The sequence below is a fragment of the Nicrophorus vespilloides genome, unplaced genomic scaffold, assembly GCF_001412225.1.
Source record: "Nicrophorus vespilloides isolate i.1.1-1 unplaced genomic scaffold, Nicve_v1.0, whole genome shotgun sequence".
Taxonomy (NCBI): Eukaryota; Metazoa; Arthropoda; class Insecta; order Coleoptera; family Silphidae; genus Nicrophorus; species Nicrophorus vespilloides.
The window spans coordinates 9,382-34,760 of record NW_017096422.1 but is presented as its reverse complement, the minus strand read 5'-3'; the positions used below and the strand labels follow the sequence as shown (position 1 = coordinate 34,760).

The window sequence follows — 25,379 nt, the reverse complement described above, 5'->3', positions numbered from 1 at the left end:
TTTCATTTATTTACTCGAAAACTATAATACATAGAATGAATCCAAAAGATGCTTATGAAAGCTGAATGTTTGGGGAATCTAGTAAGTATTGATATATTACTATCTATTACATTCTATAATAGATAGAATGATTCCAATATATGCATATGAAAGCTGAATGTAATTAATTAAAACGTGAAAATTTGATTTAATTTTTCTTCAAAGCACTAACTATTTCCACAGATGTTTCAGGAATCGAATCCCGTTATGTAATTGCCTTTATTTGAGTGTTTTTCATTGAACTCTCTCAATTCGATTTCTCGTATATATGTATTGCAATCGCATTTAATGTTGTGGGCACAGTTCGTTCCCACAAACATACTTTATTTATTTAACAGGTATTTGTTTTGCAGTGTCCTCATTTGAAATAATAAACGAGACATTATGTTGGAATCGCTTCGGTGGATTTGGACTAACTAATAACAATAACAGACAGAAAAACATTTCATTTTACACTTCGCTTTAACGATGAGTGCGGTCTATCTGCGGTAATAAATTACCGATGGATGGAACTTTCAACTTCAATAATAAGAAGCCCGAATGTTGACTCACAAATTGAATTTTAATGTTTAACTGTCTCCCTTCCGCCGGCGGGGCGATATTGTTTCGCTATCTCGTGATGCTCGAAATGCGAACCTGACTAATCTTAACGAATTTATCTCGAATTTATGGATTCCAGTTTAATTGACATTCAGTGTGCGAACCCAATCGAGAAAACTTCATCGAATCACATATTCATAGGATTCACGTTTGCTTAACGACACTTTACATATTGTTCGAGATCTTTTGTCATAGCGTGTTTAATTTCGAATAACCGGAGATGATTGCTAATATCATCAATGTTTCGCAAATAGAATTATTTTATTCCAAACTTTGTTTGTTTTTCAATATTCGCTACCATTTTATAATATGAGTCTTTATTTTAGAAAGTGGTATAAGTCCATAAGTTGCGAAAAACATTTGTAGGATGTTTTTCTATTTTTTGGGAGATCGCAGAATATTTAATGCAAAAATACTATGGAAGTTTAAGAAACGCTATATCTTACTAAAATTACCATTAACTATTTTTGTTGCAAAAAGTGGATTTATAGCGCATAAGAAAAGTCCACTAAGTCCTAAAAAAACCCTTTATTTTCTTTAACAATTTTAATAATTTTTATTGCATAATAACATTTAAGTTTTATAGTGTAAAAAACTTGATTAACGTTTACTAATATTTTTAAATCGATTCAAACGCAAATACTTAAATATCTCTATATATGAAAAAATGTGATGGCAATTAAAATCCCGACTATCGAAATCCCGATAACCATAATCCCGACAATATCGAAATCCCGACAACCATGATCTAGACTGTATTAAATTCCCGACTACATCGAAAATGTCTGCAATAACATTTTTAAATTATTCCGGAGCGTAGTCACTTTTAAATTGTTATTAATAACAAATAACAATTAATAATCTAATTGTATTAACAAAATCAAATAAATTAATAATAATTTATTGTTATAAATAATAGCATATTTCGAAATATTTTAAAAATGTTATTGTAGAACTTTGAGATATAGTCGGGATTCTGATTTCGAACTTCGGGATTTAGATTGTCGAGATTTCGATATAGACCCGAAAAAATGGACTTATACTACTTTTCTAAAATAACGGTCCATATGTCATTTTTGATATTGCTCCGTGTAGACATGGGACAAAAATATAAATGTGATTTCAGAATTTTTAATGTATTTTTTTTTTGGTAAACTTGTGTAATGTTTTGTAATACAAAGGGTAGATTAACAAGCTAAGCGTGAATCTGGACTTAAAAGACTGTTTTGTATTGATGTGTTCATTTCATTTTGAGCCTTTCATTTCATTATATGTAATTTTTACGCGTATACGGGCAACTCCCATACGAGACAGATTCGTCGCAACTCAATCTCTTCCATAACCCAATTTGTAATTTATCATCATTCATAGTGTACTGAATAAGAATAGGTAGCAATCAAGTAATTAAAACTGAACGAATAAATTATGATGCTTATGTATAAATATTGCATAATGCATTTTTTTCTAAGAAAATTAAAAGTATTATTTTCATTCTTTCAAATTTATTGGAAATATAGCTAAATGAATTGTAAGAAAAATGACTCGCTTAACGAGCGACGTTTCGCGCCTGCTACATAATTTTTATGTGTATTTTTGAATATGTTTCACTATACGAGTAAAACTCTGAAAATTTTGTAACTCGTTAAGCGAGGTTCCACTGTAATTCAATTTGTTTATTATATAAATGTTTCCTAAATGAAATGGACGAGTTAAATGTTTTCAGTGAAGTGAAAATAACAACTTTCAAGTAATATGTTTTATGTGTGCGAATCAAAATAAAAATGATTGCGTTTGAAATTGCATCCGAACGAAACGGAGATCGCTCACTTTCGAAGTAAACGTGAAGTGCAAGCAAGCTCTTTTACCTATAACAATTCTTTTCGCTAGTCCCTGTCGCCCTGAATATTTATAAGGATGCAAATACTCTTATGAATAATTCCGTTTACGTAATGGAACAAATATGGTTTTTAATAATCTAATGTAGGGATTATCTCAGTTTCGTAATTAATTATGAAAACTTTGTTCGTTTTCCAAGTAATTTTAATACACATATTATTAATTCCAACATAGATTTTTCATGATAAAGCTTTAATATATTATTACGTGAAAACAAAAATAAAGCAATTTGTAAAAAAAAATATGTAATTGAGTAGATAATAAATAAATAAAAAGTTTATTATATTTCTTGTAAGCTTTTGTAGTAAAATCCTTGACAATCGCTTTGCTCCAAATATATTAAATTAAATTTTTCGTCCTTGTATATCGCAAATGAAATTTCTTGTAGCGTCTCTTTTAGCATTAACATTTTATGAAATTATGTGTGCTTCTTCGATGGAAAAATGTCGCCGAAAGTGGAGGCATTTAGGAAATTGTGATTCAGCCACCGAAGCCTTCGGATTGAGCCGATCCAATACATTTTTATTGCAAGTTTTTAAAGATAATGCTCGAACAACCGGATCCATCTCACAAAGATGAACACCATCCGGCATCTCTGTTTGTTCTCCGGGCGGACCCCCATATGTAAATTGGACCGATATCTCAGTTTTTGAAGTGGTATTAATTCTGCAAACATTGCCGGATTCTGCATCTTCCACTTCGGATGAAACCACCCATTTCCCAAAAGATAAATATTTTTGCGTTCAGTCCACTTGCGTTCTTTCTACTTAATGTTTTTTGCGCTTCGCGCTTGAGGTGTTAATCGTTCGTATAAAATATTTAATACACGCGTTTGCACTCATGTTAATTATGAAACGTGGGAGGCATTCGAATGCACGGACAAACGTTCGGATTTGCAAAAATATTTACACAGTAAATTCCGCTATTAAAGTTGATTATGGAGTGGGCGGATGGGAATATAAAGAACAAAAAATGGGAGCAGTACAAAATAAAAACTGGAGTGGAAGCACATGTATTCCGGCAAGTATTTGAGCATGGGTGTTGGACGTGCACAGAATCAAAGCTCCTCTCAGTGAATAAATCCCGAGGACTTAAAAATAACTGGATTCTAACATATATATTGCTGTTAATCCGAATTTCGTTGTAATCATCCACCTGGAAATCTGATCCCCAATGTTTTTCTTTTAAATACTAAAAACGATATTATTCTCGAAAATATTGTCCAAATAAAGATTTTCGTTAATAACTCGAAAATTAATTAACACTTTTCACCTGTTACGTAAAGAGTTGCAACAAAGATTTCGATATCTTTCTATTATATACCCATCAAGTTGGAACAAATTTGACTTTTCGGATTATGTTTACAGTAATAAATATTTGGTTTGTAAAGATGCGTAATCAGGGTCCGGGCTGCTGCGGTCTTCAGATTACACGTTTGAAGTATTTCAGTACAAAAAAAAGGAATAATATGAAGAGAATAAATGATGCGGCGGCAGTGCGAAGCGGACGATATTTAGTTTGAGCGGGAAATTCGATTAAGGGAGATTTACTTGGAGCCGGGCCATTAATTCCGTCGTCTCTCGGCCGCATCTTAACGAGACGAAGCAGCGGAGACAAAAAAAATGTGTTTGTGTCTGCTGTGTGTGGGTATGGAGAAGGCATTAATTATGAGATGGATATAAATATGGTTGTTTGGATTTGCGGAAATCAATTAATACGGACGTAAGTGATAAACCGGATTAGCGATGAAAAGAATGACGATGGGAAAGTACCCTTTGGGGCTAGGATTTAGTGTAATTGGATGTCGTCATTATGCGTCCTTCTGGCAGTTTATTCGCAACGCCTAGGACGGAATGCGGGATGCGGAAGCAGCGGAGCCTGAAATTCAAAATATCCGGTGCTAATCAGAATGCATTCACTTCGGGGGGGTCGCCTTCATTTGGTTACCATTTGAATGCCACCTACGAAATGATACTAAAATAAATTTACAAACGTCAGAATTAGAGAACTTTAATTAACTGTATTCCTATAATAAAGTAATTAAATTTAGAAGTCGTCAATAATTTACTTACCTTCTTTTTATTCTGAAGTTTTTCAGTTGTTGTTCTTTCTTTTAAATACAGTCGAACCTTGCTTAACGAGTACAAAATTTCCGGATTTTTACTCGTATAGCAAAATACTCGTATGCATCGTCACTCGTTATGTAAAACGTCGCTCGTTAAGCGATATATATTTTCTGTTTCAATTTTTATGAAATAGTTTATATATAAAGTTGCCTCCTCACCATTTCATGACTTGAAACAAAATATAATTATAGGAAAAAAAAAGCGTAAATATTAATTATAAATTCTAAAATAAATAATTCAATAAGTTACAATGTTTAATATAGTATATTTTTCAAAAAAATAAAGTTACAATGCGACACTCAAACAACATTTCCATTATATGAAACCATCAATTCTGGTCCGGTAATCAACTTGAAAATGTTCAATGTTGTTGCTATGTTAAAGTTTTTTTTACATTTATCATTTAGTTACATAATGTTTTACCTTACATATTGCGTTTGGACATCAGCGAATTGGCTCGGAAGTAATAAGCAGTTTGGAAACAGATATTTCTGTTAGGAATCAAGCGAGTGCAAGTTAACAAACGGATCTAATTATGACCGCGGTTCTCTGGAAAATCATTTTGCAAGGGTGAAATTAGGCCTATTCATGATACAGCATTCATTCCGTTCTCCTGATTCTTCTGATTAAGCGAGCATAAACGTTTGTTCCCTATAGACATCCAAAACATTATTATTTTTTTGGTACATTATGTTTGTTTCATTTTTTTTTATATATTAATTTTCTTGATATGATTTTAAATTTAATTAAATGGCGTACGTTTTTATTTTTACAATAATACGGTACACATTAAAGCTAATTATAACAATGTTAATGCTGTTTAATGAATAATATACGCACTGAGTTTAATTAGTTAAAAACAATTTTTTTTGTTTTGGATTTTTGTAATATGTATATTATTTATTACATAGCATTAAATTGTATACTATCATTGTGTATGGTAATCATATTTGATCCATTTATTAGATTACATATTATATACACTCTTATGATCAAGCCGAAAATTTCTGAAAACAAAATCGTTATATTCTAAACACATATCTGTTACGTAATTTGTCAAGTGACGTCTGCAGCTACTTGACAAGTAATCGTCTTAATGTACTTATTACATATTATTACTGGAGATATATTCTACCTGCTATTTTCTTTGTTATGCTTAAGTATTGTGACTAGTATATTATGTGAAAAACAAGTTATAAAACAATTGATAACGATTAGGTTACGCAATGCAAAGTAATAAATATTGTTTTAATAAAATAATTAAAAAAAGAAAGTACGGTGATTAAAAAGGGATAATACTGAATACGATTACATCAACGTGTATATTTTCTCGTTAATTGCGTGGGAGAAAAAGTGAATTATTGGAGTATAAACATGTAATCCTTTGAATTCCTCTTACGTGAGCGTTTTGAGCGATCAAAAAGCGGTAAAGTTAACCAATTATGAGAGAGGTGGATGTTTAAAAAAATAATTTTTTTTTTTTGGTTGCCCGTTTACATTTTGCTGCAGGCATGTTTGTTGCCGTTCCCTAGCAGCGTGATGGAGGTCTCGTGTCCTATCAAAAGGTCCTGCCTCTTGTTTATCGAAGTCGGTCGTCCTTTGCGGTTGCACAAGGACTGCTTGCGTTTGTTGGTGGAAACCATCGACATGGTCGTCGCGTGGTGTCCTTGGCACGTGTCGCAGCGATTCCTCTTTGGCTTAATGCACAGCAAATACCTGGTGGAAATGCAAGTCTATTACAAACATATACCCCGGATCCGTACAATGAAACGTGATACATTTTTGCCGAGTCCGCATCTGTCGTCTTGTCGTGCATCCTAAATTTACAATATATGTATAACAGTGTTACTCAATTCGGCCTGAGGCGCGTGCACAACGTGTTAGTCTTATAAACTTGTTTCGAACACGTGGCAGACGTTCTGAATTTTAATTCCACGTGTTTGCTGAGACTGAATATAGGTATGAGACTACTTCTTCGCGTGATTGCTTCGTAATTGTTTTATTTTTGGTATCAGGGAATAAATATTTATAAATGAGGTATTTGGACTGAGGTAATAGGTATAATCATAATCGATTTGGTGGTACATACCTATTGAAATGCTTACGGAAAGCACCGCTGACGCAATACAGGGCCACGGGGTTGGCGCAGGAGTTGATGTAGCAGAGGCAGAAGCCGACGATGCGAAAGGTATGCCAGTAGATATTGTAAATGTCATGGAAGTTCGGGTAGAAGTAGAACATTAGCATGAATATGTGGTAGGGCAGCAGACAGACAGCGAAGACCATGACGAAAATTAATACGGTGATGGCAACCTTTTTGCGGGCTTTTATCTGAAAGCAAACGGGTGATAGATGATCGACTTCGTTTTTCACTTAGTAGGGTTCGTTAATAGACTGGTTTCGATTACCTGGCGCTGAGTTCCCTGCAGCTCCCCTGGGACGTTCTTAGTGCTGATGATCAAATGGTTGGCCATGCTCATGTAAAAAATCCCGATGACTAGGAGTGGCGCGATGTAGAGGAAGAGGAACTTAGACAAGACAATCACTTGTGGATAGGTGTTGTTCAGCCAGTAATCGGGGAACGGGTAGCAGACCATCACCTGGATGCATCCAGTCTTGTCGGTGACGACCATCAGGTAGGAGCCCAAAGCGGATGGAATCGCGCAGATGATGGAAATTATCCATATGGATATGGCTATCCCGACGGTAACACGACTGGCCTTCTTGCTGCCACCTGCGAATCACAACATCTCCGCTGCCCTCAACGCATCCCACCTTCGCAATACTCATTCATTACGCAATTATTTATACCTGTTGCGTGCAGCTTCTTGAGTGGATCAACGATGGCAAAGAATCGATTCGCCGAAAGCGCTGTCAATGTGAATATCGACACCCCAATCGAGATGTCCTTCACGGTTTCCGATAATTTACACATCAACTCTCCCCACGGCCAATTATCCGTCGTGTAGATGATGGATGTAAATGGTACGCATGTTATTATAACCAGGAGGTCTGCCATTGAGAGCGACAATATATAACTGAAATACAACATACGCATTTCATAACATAAACGCACTGGATTTACTAAAAACATCAGTTCGAATCTTATTAACTTAAGACATCAAACTGATCACGTAATAACATATATTGAAATAATATTTTATATGAAAGATGTAATTTTATTTTGGAGGATATCCACTAAGAATGTAAGGAGATTATTTTATTTGTGTTTCTTTAATGTTTAAATGAGATCGTGTATTTTGAGGAGGGCGAAATGGAAAAGTTTAAAGCGCTTTAATCAGGGATGCTTATGGAGGCGATATGTGGAGCAGGAATCGTTCCCTAGGGATGTTGTTTGCGCCACGTAAGCTGTTTCGTCGTCAAAGTCACCACAGCTCATCACGGCTTGTATATTTCGGGAAGTTTGCCGAACTAATTTTTGTGGAATATTAATTGGAATTAATGCCGACGGATGAGAAAGAAACGACAAACGGACCAATTTCAACTACGAACTCATCTGGCCACATCCTTACTATATACTTGTTGCAAAGCGAGTAGAGGGATGCAAATTGGGTTAAGTCAAAATATGATGAATTGGGTCAGTGATTTCGTGCATGATGAATTAGCTTTCTCGCTGCACTCGAAACTGATTTATAAACTACAAACAAATTAACGGAAACGTACACAATTTTGTTTTATTTTTAAAGTCAAATTTCCAATTTAAATTTGCATAAAATCTAGAAATTATATGGTTCTAAGAAAACAATTAATTAAAATAAACTTATAAATAAGATGTTTAACGTTTTTTTCCTTCGATGTTCAAAACTACATTGAAGATGCACAAACTCAGAAGTATCCGATATAACAAAGAATTGGAAAAAAATATATTTATCCGGAGAATTCCAACTAAAAGCGACAGACATTCTTTCACACCTCGTTCGAAACTTTTTTAATTAATTACCCAACGTATCAAAAAACTAATTAAGAAAAGAAGTTGAACATTGGACTCAACTTATTTTTTAACATCCAAGTGGACAGGTATTTTGTCAGTGAAACACTTCAAATGGAATATAAAATATGATTATAATTGCGTTTTAATCAAGGATTCATTGTATATTTTAGTATCGTTTTACTTTTATCGTGTTGTTTCCATATAATTACGATACATTGTTTAAATTTATAATGTGACAAACTTGGGTTGGATCCAGAAACGGAATGCGACGATACGAAATAACTCGTTTGAGTTATTCTTTTTTTTTTTGTTATAAAGAGAACCAGCATTTACCTTCTCCGTCCATCGCGTATTTATTTATTAGACGAATTTCGCCTAGCTTAACCAAACAACCATTTCACTGCGTCCGTGTTTGGCTTAGACTTTAGCGGGAACTCGATAAAAAGTGTCGTGAGTTATTTTGGCATTGAAGGAGCAAAACCGTCGAGGGAAATTTCCTTAAGCCTGGAAATGGATTCGTTTCTATTTCGCTTTGCGAATGTACATCTGAACTTAATCGAACCGATAATTATTTTCTTTGAGTAAAAATAGTTTCAAGTTGTTTCTATCTCATTTTTTACACTTCTTTCCTCGTTATTATTGATTTATATGAATTATCAATTCGTGTTATTATGATTTTGCTAAACATGATATTTATTTTTTTTGTGACACAGTTCTGAAATAGAGGAGACAAAATGTAGTTGCATATTACTTTCGCAAATTTACGTGACATTTATTGCTGGTTTGTTTGATATGGGAATATCAAAAATTATTAGTGCATGAATTTCGCGTTGTTGCGTTTGTTTTAGGTTACTTTGCACCGGAAGGGAGGTCAAAGGGTGGAAATAAATTTTCCGGTGACGCGGTTTAATCACGATCCGGGATTGCGCCATACGTTAATTCCGGTCGTTATGAAGAAATACTGGAGTGTCAAAATGGGCGTAATTCAATGGTTAGTTTCGAAACTGCACTTACGTGTTGGGAACGTTTCGCATGGTTCTGTGCCTGAGAAAGATGACACAAAGGGTACCATTTCCTAATACTCCGATGATGAAGATCAGGAGAAAGACTATGGGCACCACGTATGAATCGATCCTTTGTTCAGTGGGCGTATATGGCTCGGAGATATTGCTGCAGTTGTCGTACTCTTCGGTGGTATTCATGTTTTCGCTTGACCAGGACCACTATTTCATGAGATCGGAGCTAACCATTGCGGTCGGCCTTCGCTCCTCAACTAAATTTGTATAGTAAACCTGAAAAAAATAAGTAAAAAATAAGCGTACATCAGTAACATTTTTGTTTACACCGAGTCCAGGTAGGATAATAAAAACAAAACTTCCGATAAGGCCATTTACTCTGATCCCTGATCCCCTCTCTCCCACCTGCTTCTGTACATCATCGAGCCTCTCACATTTTACGTTCCGATTTATTTATATTGGACCGTCAAAGGATCTCCAGACCTTCAACATTATGAGACTATTTACTATCAAACCGACATCGAGTTCGTCCGGAAATATACGAGGAAAACTCAAAAATCTCTTTCTTCAGTGAAAACCAATCTATATAATTCTGACTTATGGAATTACATAACACGCGTTACTTCAATGTAGTTTGGATGTTGCGAGGTGGATGTAAACGAAAAAATATGTAAGCGAATTTTTGTATTCCTACGGCTTTCCACAATTTTTCTTTACGTGCTGAAGATATGTCAGGATAAATGCTTTTCTTCTCGCTTCTCCCCTACCAACTTCGAAATCGCATTCGATTTCCTTTTGCTTATTGCTTATGTCTTTATATACGCTTTTGAGCTTAAGGAGAAATAGACTTTACGAAATCCATACACCTTCTTTCATCAAATCAATATACATTAATATACAGTGGAACCTCGCATAACGAGAAAAATGAATCGCTTAACGAGCGACGTTTCGCATAACGAGTGACGATGAGAAGAGAAATCCCGGATTGCTCACCTGCTACATCATTTTTAAAACTTGTATTATGTGCATTTTTGTATTTCAATTATTAGTGTTAATTTGAATATTGTAAATATTACTCTACAAATTTAATTGAATTTCAATTATCAAGTAATTGTTGTATTTCATAGATATTTAATGGTGCAAATAATCAGTCAAGGATAAGCTTTAAGGAAGGATGATAATGGGTGTAAAATATTTTTGATTTAATAGTCCTTGCGACAATGCATATCGATCCCATAACCATTTCATAGAAATTCTAATAAACAAATTGACTCGTCCATTATTAATGGGGCGTAATGAATGAAGCGCGTGCTTAGTCGAATTGAAAGTATCAACGCTTATTGTTTTAATTCCTCTCTTTGCTGGTTCAGCAAAGTCGTAAATATTAGCAGCAAGCAAACCACCCCCATCGATTCGCATACATTTGGAATGGAATTATTCCGAACAACAAAAATTATCGCTTTTTTTTTTATTTCGTTCGTCTTTAAGGAAACGCCGTGTTTTCTTTTGGTAAATAAGGGTTGGCTGAAAATTTGCATCGAGCGTAGAACGGTTTGATTATTACAGTCCTTGAACGAGCGATGTTCGTCCTGTTTTCTGTGTTCAGCTAGGGAGGTACATCAATTCGATGATTTAAATTGACGGTTTTATCGGATGATCTTGACCGGGCATTCGATCAAAATCGGGAATGGCAGGACTTCCAGCAAATCCTTCTCACACAATGAGATCCAATTTTTAGCACGATTCCATCGCACTTTATTAAATCCACTTAGCGTTTCTCCCTTTTTTCTTTCTCTCTCTCTCCAGCACTAGCAAGTCCTTAGTTATTTTATTCCCGCTTTCTACCGATTCCTAACCGGCGGATCCATCTTCCGTTTCGTTAACAAAAGCGTCTAGAATCAAAGGAAAACACCGTATTGTCTACTAATTGCAGCTCTCAAGCTAAGCATTGTATTTTGATTTTTGTAATCATTACAAACATACTTGATTTTTACTAATTTAAAATTTTTATTTATTTTTTCTACTTAACTATCCATCAATGCCAAGGCTATTGATCCTTACAATAATAAAGTATAAGTAAATAACAAATTATATACAATATATATTTTTACTCATTTCATTACATGTGCCATCAAAGAAGCTTAGAATTTGTCCCAATCTGTTCGGGATAAAAGATCTATATATTGTCCTTTTATCCAATACAACTATATATTGTTCTGATGTAGAAGTTAAAAGGTTGAGATTATATGAAGAATGATGAGTTGATTCCATGACCGAGCCACAATTTGAGGAAGTTAGTGACAACGAAATGTCAGCGAAGAATATTTCTAAAAGAACTTGGAAATAAATCTTGTTGACCTATATGAGAGTACATTCGCATCACTCACCTAAAGAAATACGACAAGAACTTAAAATGACTGGAATTGTATTGCAGAGACAGTTGTAAATATAAGTGGAAACTTTTTAAAAAAATAATAATTTTAAAATATGATATAATTAAATGGGAAAATAATTTTTATCAAAAAGTATAATTTTGTTAGCGAAGTTTCGAATATCTAACTAGAAAACGTATTGTGGGTGGAATGATGAATGCGGCCATTAAATAAATGCAACGCGTACATGTATATGTACTTGGTTGTACAAGTTGCGGTTATTTGTAGTAAAAGCAGGAAGGGTTGGTTGGGATCACTTTAAAACAGAGCTGAGAACTCGACAAAAGTTGTTTCGAATTCGCTGCATTACATAAACTGGCCGAGTTAATTTTAGATTGAAATAAATTACCACCATTTCCGTGCCTTTGGTAGAGAGAGAACCACGTAGGCTTCAACATAAATATCACTTTGTTGAGCCATCGGGGCTGCGGATTATGCGAACGACTGAAGTTCCGTATCCAAATTTGCAATTGCATGAATATGATCCTTAATGCATTTCAGTATCTTTCATTAAGACACCGTGCGGAAATGCATAACTTCACTTGATTGCTTTACGTACCTTCATTTGCTATCTGTAAAGTTTCTAGTAGTTTCCAGGAAACATCTTTCAAGTGAACTAATTGTAAATGATAAATTTATAACTTATTCATCATCTTCAATAGTTTTTAAATAAAACAAAAAGTAAATTATTCATATATATATAAATATATTTTTTTTAATTTTGATGCATTTATTAGTTTATGAATTATTCATTTTATTGTATCAAATAATTATATAAAATACATTTTTTTTAGTAATACCAGAATTCGTAAATTGCGAGACTGGAATGTAGGTTTTTACCGATGAATCTTGCAATTCAGGATCGATCAGGCTAAATATATCTTGGGGGGAATATTTGTGTCGTCCTTGCCGCCGTTTCTGTAATTATGTTTGCGAAGAGAAAAGAGTGAAAGAGAAAGAGAAATAGGACCGAGGTGGAGGAGAGAGTTGGATGATGGAGATTGCGTTGGATGGCGAGACGAGAGGAACGGCTATAAATTTGCAGGTGATTTGGAATGCGAGAGGAATGCCTGCAAATGTTGTGCAAGGGCTCTCCGCGTCATATGCATGGTTTGTTTCAGAGGCACACGCCCGTAATTAATGCATTGTTTATGAAGGGCGCAATCAGTTACATCTATTTATTTATTTATCTATCTATTCCTTTTTTTTTCTTCTCTTCTCTAACGTTACGTAATCGCGACACCTCACAGACGCGCCGTGCTGCGTTCTATTAATGATAATTATTTAAGTACAATCGGCGTGTTTGCATTTCGAGTTCGTGTTTGTTTGCGGTTTTGTGCAAATAATAGGGAGACATCAAATGGATTTATCAAATATTAAATATGCAAATGTTTGTGCCGCATTTATAACTTTAACTACAAATTTATTATATATTATATATATATATATATATATGAGAGAGAGAGAAATGTTTGGTTTGCACTATTACTATTAACTGTGTGAGCTTCGAAATTGAAGCCCTAAAACCCTTCACGTATTTGGGATTTGAGCAGCGATTACATTAACCGACGGTTAACAGGGAAAAGTGTGGAAACATATTTTGTTGTTGTCCGATCGAAGGTCGCCCAGAGTCATTGACTTATTTTAACAACAAGTTGATCCCCTGCTAAACGTATCATCAAACATCGGAGTGACAAACGCGTGAGTGATCGAATTATGTAATTCGCGGAGGCGGTAGCAGTTTTCCTTATCCTTCGCGGTCCATTTGATAAACTATCCGCGCACATCAATGTTCTGATCGGATGTGGAAACGCTTTCGTCAAGGTACAAGGACCTAAGTGATGATAATGCTCGTTAAGGAAAAGGGAATCGCGGAGAGCAGCTGAAATGGAGTTACATCCACTTTGCATACAAGCGCAATTATTATGATAACTTAATTGAAGACGACGCATTGATTATGAAGGGAACTCGTGTCGCACATGATATGATGGTCTACGCCCTTACACCAAATGCAATTACGAACGACTTAAGCCTAAGTACAAAGCACACACGCTCCAACAAAAGGTTTGTCAACCGCATACGCGTTTTAAGGGAGAGTATCGATTTGTTATAAATTACGAACGAAAAACAGGAAGTCAAAGTCAAGCATAAAATCGAATCTAGATTTCGGTAATGAAGAAGGCTCCACGTACCTTACAGTATGAAATTTCACGCAGATTGCTCAATATTTCATGTCAGTATGAGATGATTCCATAAACAAATGTATCCTGGCAGCAGCCATTAACAAACCAAATATTTCACGAGGCAAACACGAAAGCCAATAATATTGTTCCAATCCTGTTTGAACTTATTTCAGGCACGAAATTACAGCTCCACCATCAATTTGAAAAAATTACAAACAAGAGAGGCAGAGTCTTGAGATCAAAATATATTTATATAAAAATAGTAGCAAAAAGCACGCAAACACTCGCGTTTCTATGATGATATATAGATGGATTTTTTTTTCCTTTTTATATACGTTGTTTATCTTCTCGAATCGGGATGAAGTCGCGCTGCTGGTCGCCCCGGTGATACTGCGTTGACCATTTTAATCTGGCTTATTCTGTTTATTGAATTGAGTAAATATCATAAAATTACTACGCACTCACTAATATATATCTTTGCTGTATAATTAGACACCATTCGTTGTGTTTGCAGATGCAGCACGTAGTCAATATTTATCGTAAATATTGTACCATTATATTATTCGTAAATTGGAGCTGCTGCGGCTTTGAACTGAAACCATATTTGAGGATGTTCCGTAATCGAGAGTAAATGGAGAGAAGAACCTCCCCGATCGACTAGCCTCATTTCAATATAAATATTGCACGATTAAAACTCAACGAAAAGTAATCAAAGTAGAATTTTCTTATTTAGACCGTTATCTTTTACTTGGTAGAGGTTAGGTAAGTTTACTTTTCTTTTATTCATGTTTACACTTCTGTATTTGCATTAATCTAGCTTACTAATTCTACTTATCGTTTATATAATTTAGTTCAATGCATTAACAAATCAATGCAAATGTAATTACAATTAGACTAGACATAAATATTCAACTATACAACTTTATTGTATGTATTTCGTTAATGTAGCTGTGAACTCAATTTAATTAATTAATTTATTAATTATTAAGAATATAATTGATAATTGTTATTTAAGAAAAATATAAGTTAAAATAAAAAATTAACAATTGTCCATATTTTTTTTTATTGCTGAATTTCAACCTTTATTATGAATATAGATTATTGCAAACAGTAATTTCACTAATGTAAAGGATGATTACATAATATTGAAAGGAGGTTATATTAAAATCACGAGTATACTCGTATGGCAATATATTTCTCTGGAATGCAAAGATTTTTGAATTTTGAATATTCTAAAATGGACCAGATTTTGTTTAACTTTGGTTGTGGCTGACTGGTATTATCCGGTAGCAATCGCAAGCCCGACAACCGAAATACCGCCAATCAAATCCCCGACATAAGAAATCTCGACGTTTGAAATGCCGACTGTATGGAAATCCCGACAACCATAATACCGACTATATCAAAATCCCGACAACTATAATCCCAACTATATCGAAAATGTCTACAATAACATTTTTAAATTATTCCGGACAATAGTGACTTTTAAATTGTTATTAATAATAAATAATAACAATTAATAATCTAATTGTATTTGAGATTATTTCATTTCAATGTTAAGCTTTATTATGAATAATTCAACAAAATCAAATAAATTAATAATAATTTATAGTTATTAATAATAAAATGTTATTGTAAAAATTTTCGATATAGTCCGGATTTTGATATAGTCGGGATGATGGTTGTCGAGATTCTGATACAGTTGGGATTATGGTTGTCGATATTTTGATATAGTCGGGATTTCGAATGTCGGGATTTCGATAGACTAGAATATAATATCTTTTACACAGTTCTTGCAAACAGTAATAGTGTAGCAGTAGTAGCTCTCTTGTGACCACATTTGTAAATAAGTAGAATGTGATAAAAAGAAAGTATTCATAATATGAGAGTTCTCGGGCTTTTACGTTTTTATAAAAATGAAAAACCCTAGTTATCTCGGTTAATTACAGAATTTTCAATAAACAACTCGTTATATATTTCAAGTTTTTTTTAACTTAATTAAAAATTTTCTGTATTTTAATTAATTCAAATAAATTTTTATTCGATAAAATAATATTTTTTCAATTTATATTCATACAGATAAAATAATTAAAAAAAAAAAGAATTATTTTTATACGTGAATTTATACTCTTCATTCCAATTAAATTCATTCCAAATGTTCTTTTAAATATTTACTGTTAAACAAAGCAAAATTATATACAGTGGAACCTCGTTTAATGAGTTTAATTAGTTCACAAACTTCTGAATTTTTACTCGAAACAAATTCAAAAATACACATAATATGTGTACATTAGTTTTAAAAATGATGTAGGAAACGCGCAATCCCGGACTTCTTTTCTTATAGTCACTCGTTATGCGAAGTATCGCCCATTAAGCGAGTAATTTTTTTTACAATTCATTTTGCGAGATTCCACTGTAGTTATACAATATTGTAAAATATGATTATTATTTTGTAGTGGACAAAGGATTCGGTTTAAAGCAGAACTTGGATAATAGGATGGAGGTATCCACTGTATTGACTGCATAAGCGACATGTTTTCTTAATGAATGCTACCCACAGGCGTTCCGTAGCAAGCCAAGTGAGATTTGGCGCCCGATGCGGGGGCGGCGAAACGAGAAAAAAGAAAGAACAAACAAAAAAACAAAACCCTTTGATCTCGTAGCTGTATCCCGGCGTTAGAGACAGGTGTCATGTTGATTAATCGACAATTGTTACAATTATCTGTCTGTAATGCATGCATCAATCACCTGGCGCACGGATTAGCAATTCGGCATATTTTCAGCCCAACAGCAGCAATTCAATCATGATGCGGTATCGTGGAAACCAATCGCCCCGAGGTACCATCACTATCTGCATCCATTTCGGGAACATTCGCAGATAGCGACGAGAGACAGAGCAGAACATTTGGTTTTTAGTGTAAATAATTGGACTTTTAGTCGGGGACCATTTGTAGGGATTATTGCTAGTTAGAGAGGAGCCACTAATTGGTTGCAAATGTTTCTATGGAAAGTGGATAACAATTGCTGTACGAGTTTTACGATCGCCTAGAGCAAACACCGTTATTTTCCTATAGCCGCGCGAAAATCATAGATTCATCCGAGACGAGGAGTAATTAGTTTTAAGCTTTAAGTGATATAAACGGGTTTTACTTTATTTTTATTTCTCCTCCCAGGGATGGTTTAATGAAAATATAATGAAACCGGAGACGGGGATTAATGCTGGCTTTTTTTCCCTTGTCGTCCCTCTTCCTAAGGGTGGTTCGGAATAAAAGAAACAGACCTCCCTCCCAGGGTATATTTTGACGACAATTGGAAGTCGTTCGCGAATGTAAATAGCTCTTCAAATTACCGTGCTGATCGATTGCTATCATTATTGGTGGATTAATAATGGAATATTCCGATGGCTAATGTGTTTTCCGACTTCTCCTTCGTTCGACTTCTCTGCTTAATCAAACATTCTAATTATATGATTTTGTGTCAAGTAGGCATTGTGGAATCTTTCGGAGCCGAGGAGTGGTCCTCGAGCGTGTTTGTGTTTGTCTAGGGGGTGAATATTGTTGACGAGCCTCGGATAGAGCGATTTCCTTTACACCTCCCCTTTCAGATACGTTTTTTTGTTGTTGAAAAGGACGAAAAAAAGCAAGTTAAAAAACAACAGCACAGAGCAAAAGCCTCGGCATGTTTGCACCCATCTAGTCTGTCACGGCGCATTTAGTCCTTTGTGCATGTACGCTAATAAAGCAGTTGCAAAACCCGCAGTAAAACATTAATCAATCCAAATTTGCCCGCCAATACGTGTAGCGGTGCATAAATTTCAATGACAACTAACAAATGCAAAGTTCTGGACACGTAGAGAGAGATAGAGATGTATTTCGAAACGTAGAGAAGGCCGTTATAAAGTTAGCCAAACTAAGTGTTAATTATACTAAACAGTCCTTGGAAACCGCAGAAACATTGCTAGGGCATCCGCAGAGATCATTTCATCCCGCCTAATAAAATCTAATTAAATTTATACAATTTGATCTCCCTTCTGACCTCAACAAATGAAAACAACGAACGTAATAAATTAAAAAAAATATATATATATTGTGGAAAAGACCATTTCCATGGAGTTTTATAATTACTTAATTATTCCATATGCGCGCGCTTAATTAAAACAACTATTTATTGCCGGCACGTTTCGCCAGGGGTATTCAAATCCTCGGATATGATGGAAAAATAAAAATGTGTACAGATGAATGGAAAAATGATGATGATGGATCCCGTGACTTCGAGGCTCGGACATTCCGGCAACGGGTTCTAATTGCATTTTTAAGTGTGTTTGCTCTCAAAAAGTTTTCACAAGCAAATGTTGCGTAAAAGAAGAATTAGATTGTTATTATTTTCATTTGTTGCTATTTCAAATAGCAAATCGAGAATGTTAAGTATATATTTTTTTTCTTATTATGTAATAGTAATTTTTTTGTAATTTGTTGGTTGGCTGTCGTCTTGTAGATTAACTTTAGTATATTGATGCTCTGAGATTCCACAATTCCCTTTGTCTGTGTATCTGCTGCTACCCTTAACGCTGTCATTTAAGCTACCCTGAGAGCATTGTAATTTTAGTAAATGCAATTTTAGAAGTTATATAATTGAATCAATCGGAATTCATTGAAGCGCCATCTCGCATACAAGTAAATAATGAATCACTAATACTTCGTTTTTAACAAGTAAAAGCACTCTGTACTTAACCCTTTCCTTGATCCTAGTGACAACAAATTTAGTGTAGCTAAGTATAACAAATTGAGATTGGCACTTTTGTGCAGAGATTCCAGTCAAATCGAGTTAAAAGTTCATTACAAATTATAGACCTTTAATATTATTTTTAAAAGGTGTATTTTTTATGTTAATTACTTATTCATTATTTAATTGTCACACATAAATATATGTTTAGAAAATCGAAATCTTTCTGAAATATTTATTTTTTTTGGTGTTTGTTGTTTTGATGTCTCCTGCAGAAGAAGTGCATTTCTATATGTTCATTTTTATATGTACGTAACTGAATCTGGTCTAACATGTATCATGTTCTAAATATGAATGGATATCACGATCGAACCAGGCGCTCCACATTCGCGTAACCAAGGGATTTGGGTCCGTGCATCGTAACAAGATTGCGCAATCATGTTTAGATTATAGGAAATTCGTGGTACCTAGTGGTTAGGTTAATAGCTTTTAGATGGGCATGCGGTTGGCCTACAGTTGTCGGCTCCTAATGTTACGGTTACAGCCACATCGTTGTGTCTCTTCTTTTTTAGCTCCCGACATAATAATGGAAAATGTAAAGTTTCACAAAGCTAAGTAATATTGAGTTACTAGAATCCAATGAGTTAACATGTTAAACCTCCGTTTCAAAAATTTTAACAATGGCTTCAATAAGATATTTCAGTACAAATTCCCTTATTCAGGCAATGAGAAAACTGTTTGTCCTTGCTCCTTTTTCTTTATAATCTAAATTACATGCATGTCTCATGGATTTCTTCCTTCCTCTTTTCCACATTTCTCCCGCCGAGTAATTTTCCGATTAATTTAGCCGCAAAACCAGCTCATTTTTCATCCGCGCATCCACAGAAACTCGACTCGTTATAATAACACAAACACGTCTTTGGTTTAAGAAAATCAGTTCTACTTTGAACTACATTTTCTTCTTGGTCTCATTACAAGACCTCATTCATCTTTACAATCCAGTTTATATTCATATTTATTTTTATGCAACAATGAAAATAAACTATCGAAAAGATTAAATTAATCCTAACATAATCTCTTCAATTTTTATACCAGTAACTCTACGTTATATAGTTAAATTCGCTGATAACGGAAACAAGAAAAATCATAATCTAATCTGTGCTCTATTATTGTTATTGTTTCTCTTTCGGTTTTGCGATATTGCGGCGGTGCGTTTAATTAAAAACGATCAAATTTATTGCATCAGGAAGTACCGCTATGTTTACTGTATGCAAATTCAAGGATAACATTAATTAGTCATAATTGTTATTAAGATCGTTAATTTAACCGCTTGTTAGTTGCAAATTGGCGATGTAAATGCGTTGCTTGCAAGATGACACTTTTTTGGAATACAGGTATCTCCAACTTACAATCTCCCGGACTTACTAACAAAATTTTACAAGTTCTAACTTATTACAAGGATTCTTTAATAAAATATAATAATTTTGGAAAATGCACTATCTGTGTTGTTGAATTTGTTTCTTTTGTTGTTTTTTTATTAAATAATTGTGATGTCTACATTGAAAAGTATGTCAATACGGAATTTAACATATATTAAAGTAAAAGTCATGATAAAGTGTTGTAAGATAAGTATATTTTGAAATTCCCCCGACTTACGAACAAATTCGACTTACGAACAACCCTTTGGGACAGAAGAAGTGCTTAAGTCGGGAGATACCTGTATTATATACAGTGGCGAATTAAGGATAATTGGAGCCACTAGGCAAATTATTTTTCGGTACCTATGATCATCCGCATATTGGATATAGATTATATCTTTTAGTTAAAGTGTCAAATTAGCTACGTTACAAATCTTACTAATAGAAACTTGTCTTCAAATAGAAACTGTAGTTGACTTTAAAGTTATCTGTTGAATTATACTGGTAACTTAGTTAGATGATTATGTTAAGGGTCGATACAGCCCTGAAGTGCATCTCGAAGTTAAATATGCTTATTAGCGTGTTGCTGCTGTATGCATAAATTGTATTATTATCATTGAGGTATCGATCGGAAGGATGCACCTGGGATGACAGTCCTTTTAATGACCTCAGGAGGAATGCGGAACCATCAATTAGGTGGATCATCCTGGCATTCCATTAACGTGATGATAATTAATCACCAGCAATTGGTTGGTCGACCGAGAAGAAACGTGTATCTGACAGTAACTTCTTTTAATCATCCGCTTAAAACTTTCCGTTGTTGCATAACTGGATTCCGGTCATTATTTTTTTTTTGTTTGTCGCACCGAATCCGACGGCGACGTTGTCCTGCTTCACTTCATATTTAGTTCCCTTACATAATTGAGCACAACGATGTTGATGAGCCTTTATTCCGGAACAAAACGGATTTAGATGTAATGAAAATTGGAAAAGTTTGTTTTTTTTTAAACATAAATTTCCAGTATAACCATTTTATAATTACAAAAATAATCTTTATGTAATGCGAAATTATAATAAACAACAATAAAATATCTTACGAAATAATCGAACAAGTTTTGGATTAAAGTAATTTTTTTCAGTTAAAAATTTGATTATTACAATAGGATGAATAAGGCACAATCAAGGATCGGAAGGAATAATAGAATCAGAACATCAAAGGATTATAAAAATTTACATTATAAATTTGTGATCGATGAGGAAGTTGAGTATTCAAATAATTTTAATAATTCATACAATTATTTCATGAATAAAAAAAACAAATTTTTATTCTGTAAATAAAATATCTATTTTTAGTAAAATTTGTGCATTTTCAATTTTTACTTCAATTATAGTTTTTTTTTTGTATTTTTATAAAATAAACCTTTTATCTTTTATTTTTTGTTCTCTTGTATAATTATTTCTATAAATGAATCACTAACGTTATATTTGACGGAGTTTCTCAAACACAGCGCGAGTAACAAATTTAATTAAATGTTTTGAATTATTTTATAGATTGCTCTCAATAAAAATTATTTGAATCGATTACGTATTATGTTGTTGAATGACCTGGGACGTCGATGTTTTGTGTTCATTGATGGATAATAATATATTAAAATAGCAATTCATTATCAAAGTTATTTTCCATCATTTATGGACATTTAATAATAACGTAACGAGGAGGTTTCTACTTTTGCGCTATTAATAATCGAAATCGATTTTCAATTTGCATGAACTCAGCCGTAAGTTGCGGAAATTTGCGACCGGACGTATATACATTTTATAGCTGTCATAGTTTTTCCCAAAAACATATGCTAAAACTACGAGCTTCTTGTAAATAGAAAAAGAAAAAAAGGATTCATTCAAAGGATTCTCAGACACTACGCGAGGAACGATGTTACGATATGCCGTGCGAGTAACGGAGGGTTAATACATCTAATAGCTCCGATTGATGCACATAATCAATAGTCTTTTATTCAAATGATTGAACTTGGAATCACCTGTTTTTAACACTTTGTTACTCGCGCGGCATTTGCGAGACGCCACAACAAGGGTAACTTGTAAAACTGGAAAGATTATTGTATTTAACGGCGTTTCTCAGACACTACGCGAGGAACGATGTTACAATATGCCGTGCGAGTAACGGAGGGTTAATACATGTAATAACTTCGATTGATGCACATAATAGTCTTTTATTCAAATGATTGAACTTGGAATCACCTGTTTTTAATACTTTGTTACTCGCGCGGCAATTGCGAGACGCCACAACAAGGGTTACTTTTAAAACTGGAAAGATTATTATATTTAACGGCGTTTCTCAGACGCTACGCGTGTAACGATGTTACGAAATGCCGTGCGACTAACATAGAGTTAATACCTCTAATAGCTCCGATTGATGCACCTAATCAATAGTCTTTTATTCAAATAATTGAACTTGGAATTACCTGTTTTTAACACTTCGCTACTCGCTCGGCATCTGCGAGACGCCATACCGAGAGTAACTTTTAAAACTGGAAAGATTATTATATTTAACGGCGTTTCTCAGACGCTACGCGTGTAACGATGTTACGAAATACCGTGCGAGTAACGGAGAGTTAATACCTCTAATAGCTCCGCTTGATGCACCTAAGCGATTGTCTTTTATGACTGCGATGAACAATTTGAGTCGACAAATTTTTTTTTATACTTCTTTTGTGCATTGTTTATGCGCATTCCTTTAAGGCCTAAGGCCATACATTATCGTCTGCAGACGTATGTAGGGCAGTCGTAAAAATGCACGGAACGTCTATTTTTTCGATTATATAATATTCATCGCGCCCCGTCGAAACACCATTTGTTTTCATCACTTTTGATTCAACGAATAAGTGGATTGAAATTGCATAATTTTTAAGAGGCGCTGTCAATGAAAGCTTCTATGATATATCGACATTTCTAGTTTCATTGAAAAGTGCATCATTTCATTTACTTAAATTTACTATAAAGATGTCATCATAAAACCTACAAATAGACTAAAAATATAAATAACTTAGACTTATGAAATAGCATAAACAAAATCGACGCTTTTAATCTTTATGATCCGCCTTAGGCGGATAATCTAAAATATCTAAGCTTTCTTTTTATTCGTAAAAAAAAAATTGCCCTAAATAATCAGATTTTAATTGTTTATTTATTAAAACAAAAAAAAAATAAATTTATTTGTTTGACCTTGAATAAAGATATTATTCTAATTGTTTCCGTTTTCTGTCGAGGCGCCTGTTTAATCGTTATTTAATTCTTCGTCTGCGGTTTTCGATTAACAAGTCAATAAAAACTATAACATTTTGCAGCTTCAAAGTGAATCGATTTACCGATTGTGCATTAACAAACCATTGTCCAACACATTTATATAATCAATTCACATTAATTTCAAATTTACTTGTACAAGTGCATAACCATATTTGTAATACATACATTATTTATTAGATGCACATAATCAATATTTAGTTTAGTATTCACTAAAATGCGGGAACAAATTGAAATATGATATTTTAGTAAAATTGATTATGTAAGCAAGTAAGAGAGATATTATAATTTATAAGAAATTTCGAGCAAAACTAATATTAATATTGTGAAAATTTACAAGTCTCTTATATAACATTGAAGCAACAAAACAAAATCCATTTGCAATCCAATACAGAAATAGTTTTGGAAAATTACAATATAAAATTAAATTTGATTATTATATATAAATACTGTCAGAATCAATAAATTTATTGAAAATATCTTTTTTAATTATTTTCGTTTTTGAATTGAAAATTGAATTAATAATTAACTAATCACTATTTCTTTTAATTATTATTTATAAAATTTAATTAATGTGCACTTATATAAAGAAAATACAGTAAAAGCGTTGTTTTATTTAATTCTATTTATTGATATAATTTTAGAGAGTGAAAAATTTTCATTTACAATTGTTATTCTAGTAATTAATAATTTAAATTGGACGCTCAGATAAAATAGCAAAATGTGTAAATTTAATTGAAAATCTGTTTGTTTATACTAATTTTAATGAAATTTTAAATGAATCTAATTGAAATAAATAGAAATGTTACAAATAAATTTAAGGTATAAAATATTTTTTAGTGTAATTAATATAAATTTGAAATTAATTCAGTTTTATGATAATGAGTTTAATTAAACTAGAAGAGTTATTACGAATTCCAATTAATAACCGGGAAATTATCTTGGGTAATTTTCAAGATACGTGGGTTTGGAAGAGATGAGCCGAATTTTGTTGGAATTAATAACGTCGCGTCGGAATGCCAGGAAGTTTCCGAATGGAAATTCCATTGGCAATAAGTGTTGAAACTGATTCGAAGTTCGCGCTTACTAATTACATAGAAAATTTCATGAAGAGATACAAAAAGAAAAGCTTACCAGTTTGCAATTCCCAAATAGTTTTGATGATAAAACAAAAGTTTTTTGATCACTTAAAACGGTTAATTGTTAATAAGAAGAGCGTTTCCGGATATCCGGCGGAAGTAAAGCGCGTGTCGCGCGGACCGGACCTTTCGGTGCGTGTGTTTCAGTTTCAGAGTTCGACGGTTGTGAAGTGAAAACATCCAACAGGACTCGGTACTCCGGAGGAGTGCGTCGCCGCCGATTGTTAACGTGGGCGCGCACCACCATCACCGAGGAGTGGACTCCTTCACCATCTCCACCTTCATCTCAGAGTTATCTCTGATTATCCTTAGTTTATCCTTTACATCTGATGATCCTGGTGAAGCTTCCCCTCACCAATCGCGTTTCGTTTTAATTGCTTGCTTGGCGGTATGATGAATTATCTTTTAACTCGATAAACACTTTCATTATGATGTACGCGAACTATGTGTATCTATGTACAGGCGTTATCTCGGAAACGTTGCGATTAAATTGAGGAGGGTGCAGGATTAATTAAATTTCCTCGAGTTGCAGGGGTAG

General features: G+C 33.8%; 1 protein-coding gene across 1 annotated transcript; it reads right to left on the bottom strand.

Annotated features, from left to right (window-relative positions):
- Positions 1 to 5,623: 5,623 nt before the first annotated feature.
- On the bottom strand, positions 5,624 to 24,990 carry LOC108556982 (neuropeptide CCHamide-1 receptor). Its single transcript, XM_017913344.1, has 6 exons — positions 24,837 to 24,990; positions 9,628 to 9,905; positions 7,473 to 7,699; positions 7,070 to 7,395; positions 6,751 to 6,992; positions 5,624 to 6,377 (listed from the first exon to the last, which is right to left on the bottom strand). Exons 2-6 carry the CDS (start codon positions 9,813 to 9,815, stop codon positions 6,155 to 6,157), a joined length of 1,206 nt encoding a protein of 401 aa, XP_017768833.1. The 5' UTR covers positions 9,816 to 9,905; positions 24,837 to 24,990; the 3' UTR covers positions 5,624 to 6,154.
- Between the last annotated feature and the right edge of the window lie 389 nt (positions 24,991 to 25,379).

What these genes read in the sequence shown, in the direction of transcription:
- LOC108556982 (XM_017913344.1), bottom strand. Translation starts at nt 9,815, where the DNA reads ATGAATACCACCGAAGAGTACGACAACTGCAGCAATATCTCCGAGCCA. An exon ending in ATGCGAAACGTTCCCAACAC is followed by an intron (nt 7,700 to 9,627) that starts GTAAGTGCAGTT and finishes GTTGTATTTCAG; the next exon opens with TTATATATTGTCGCTCTCAA. An exon ending in CAAGAAGCTGCACGCAACAG is followed by an intron (nt 7,396 to 7,472) that starts GTATAAATAATT and finishes TGTGATTCGCAG; the next exon opens with GTGGCAGCAAGAAGGCCAGT.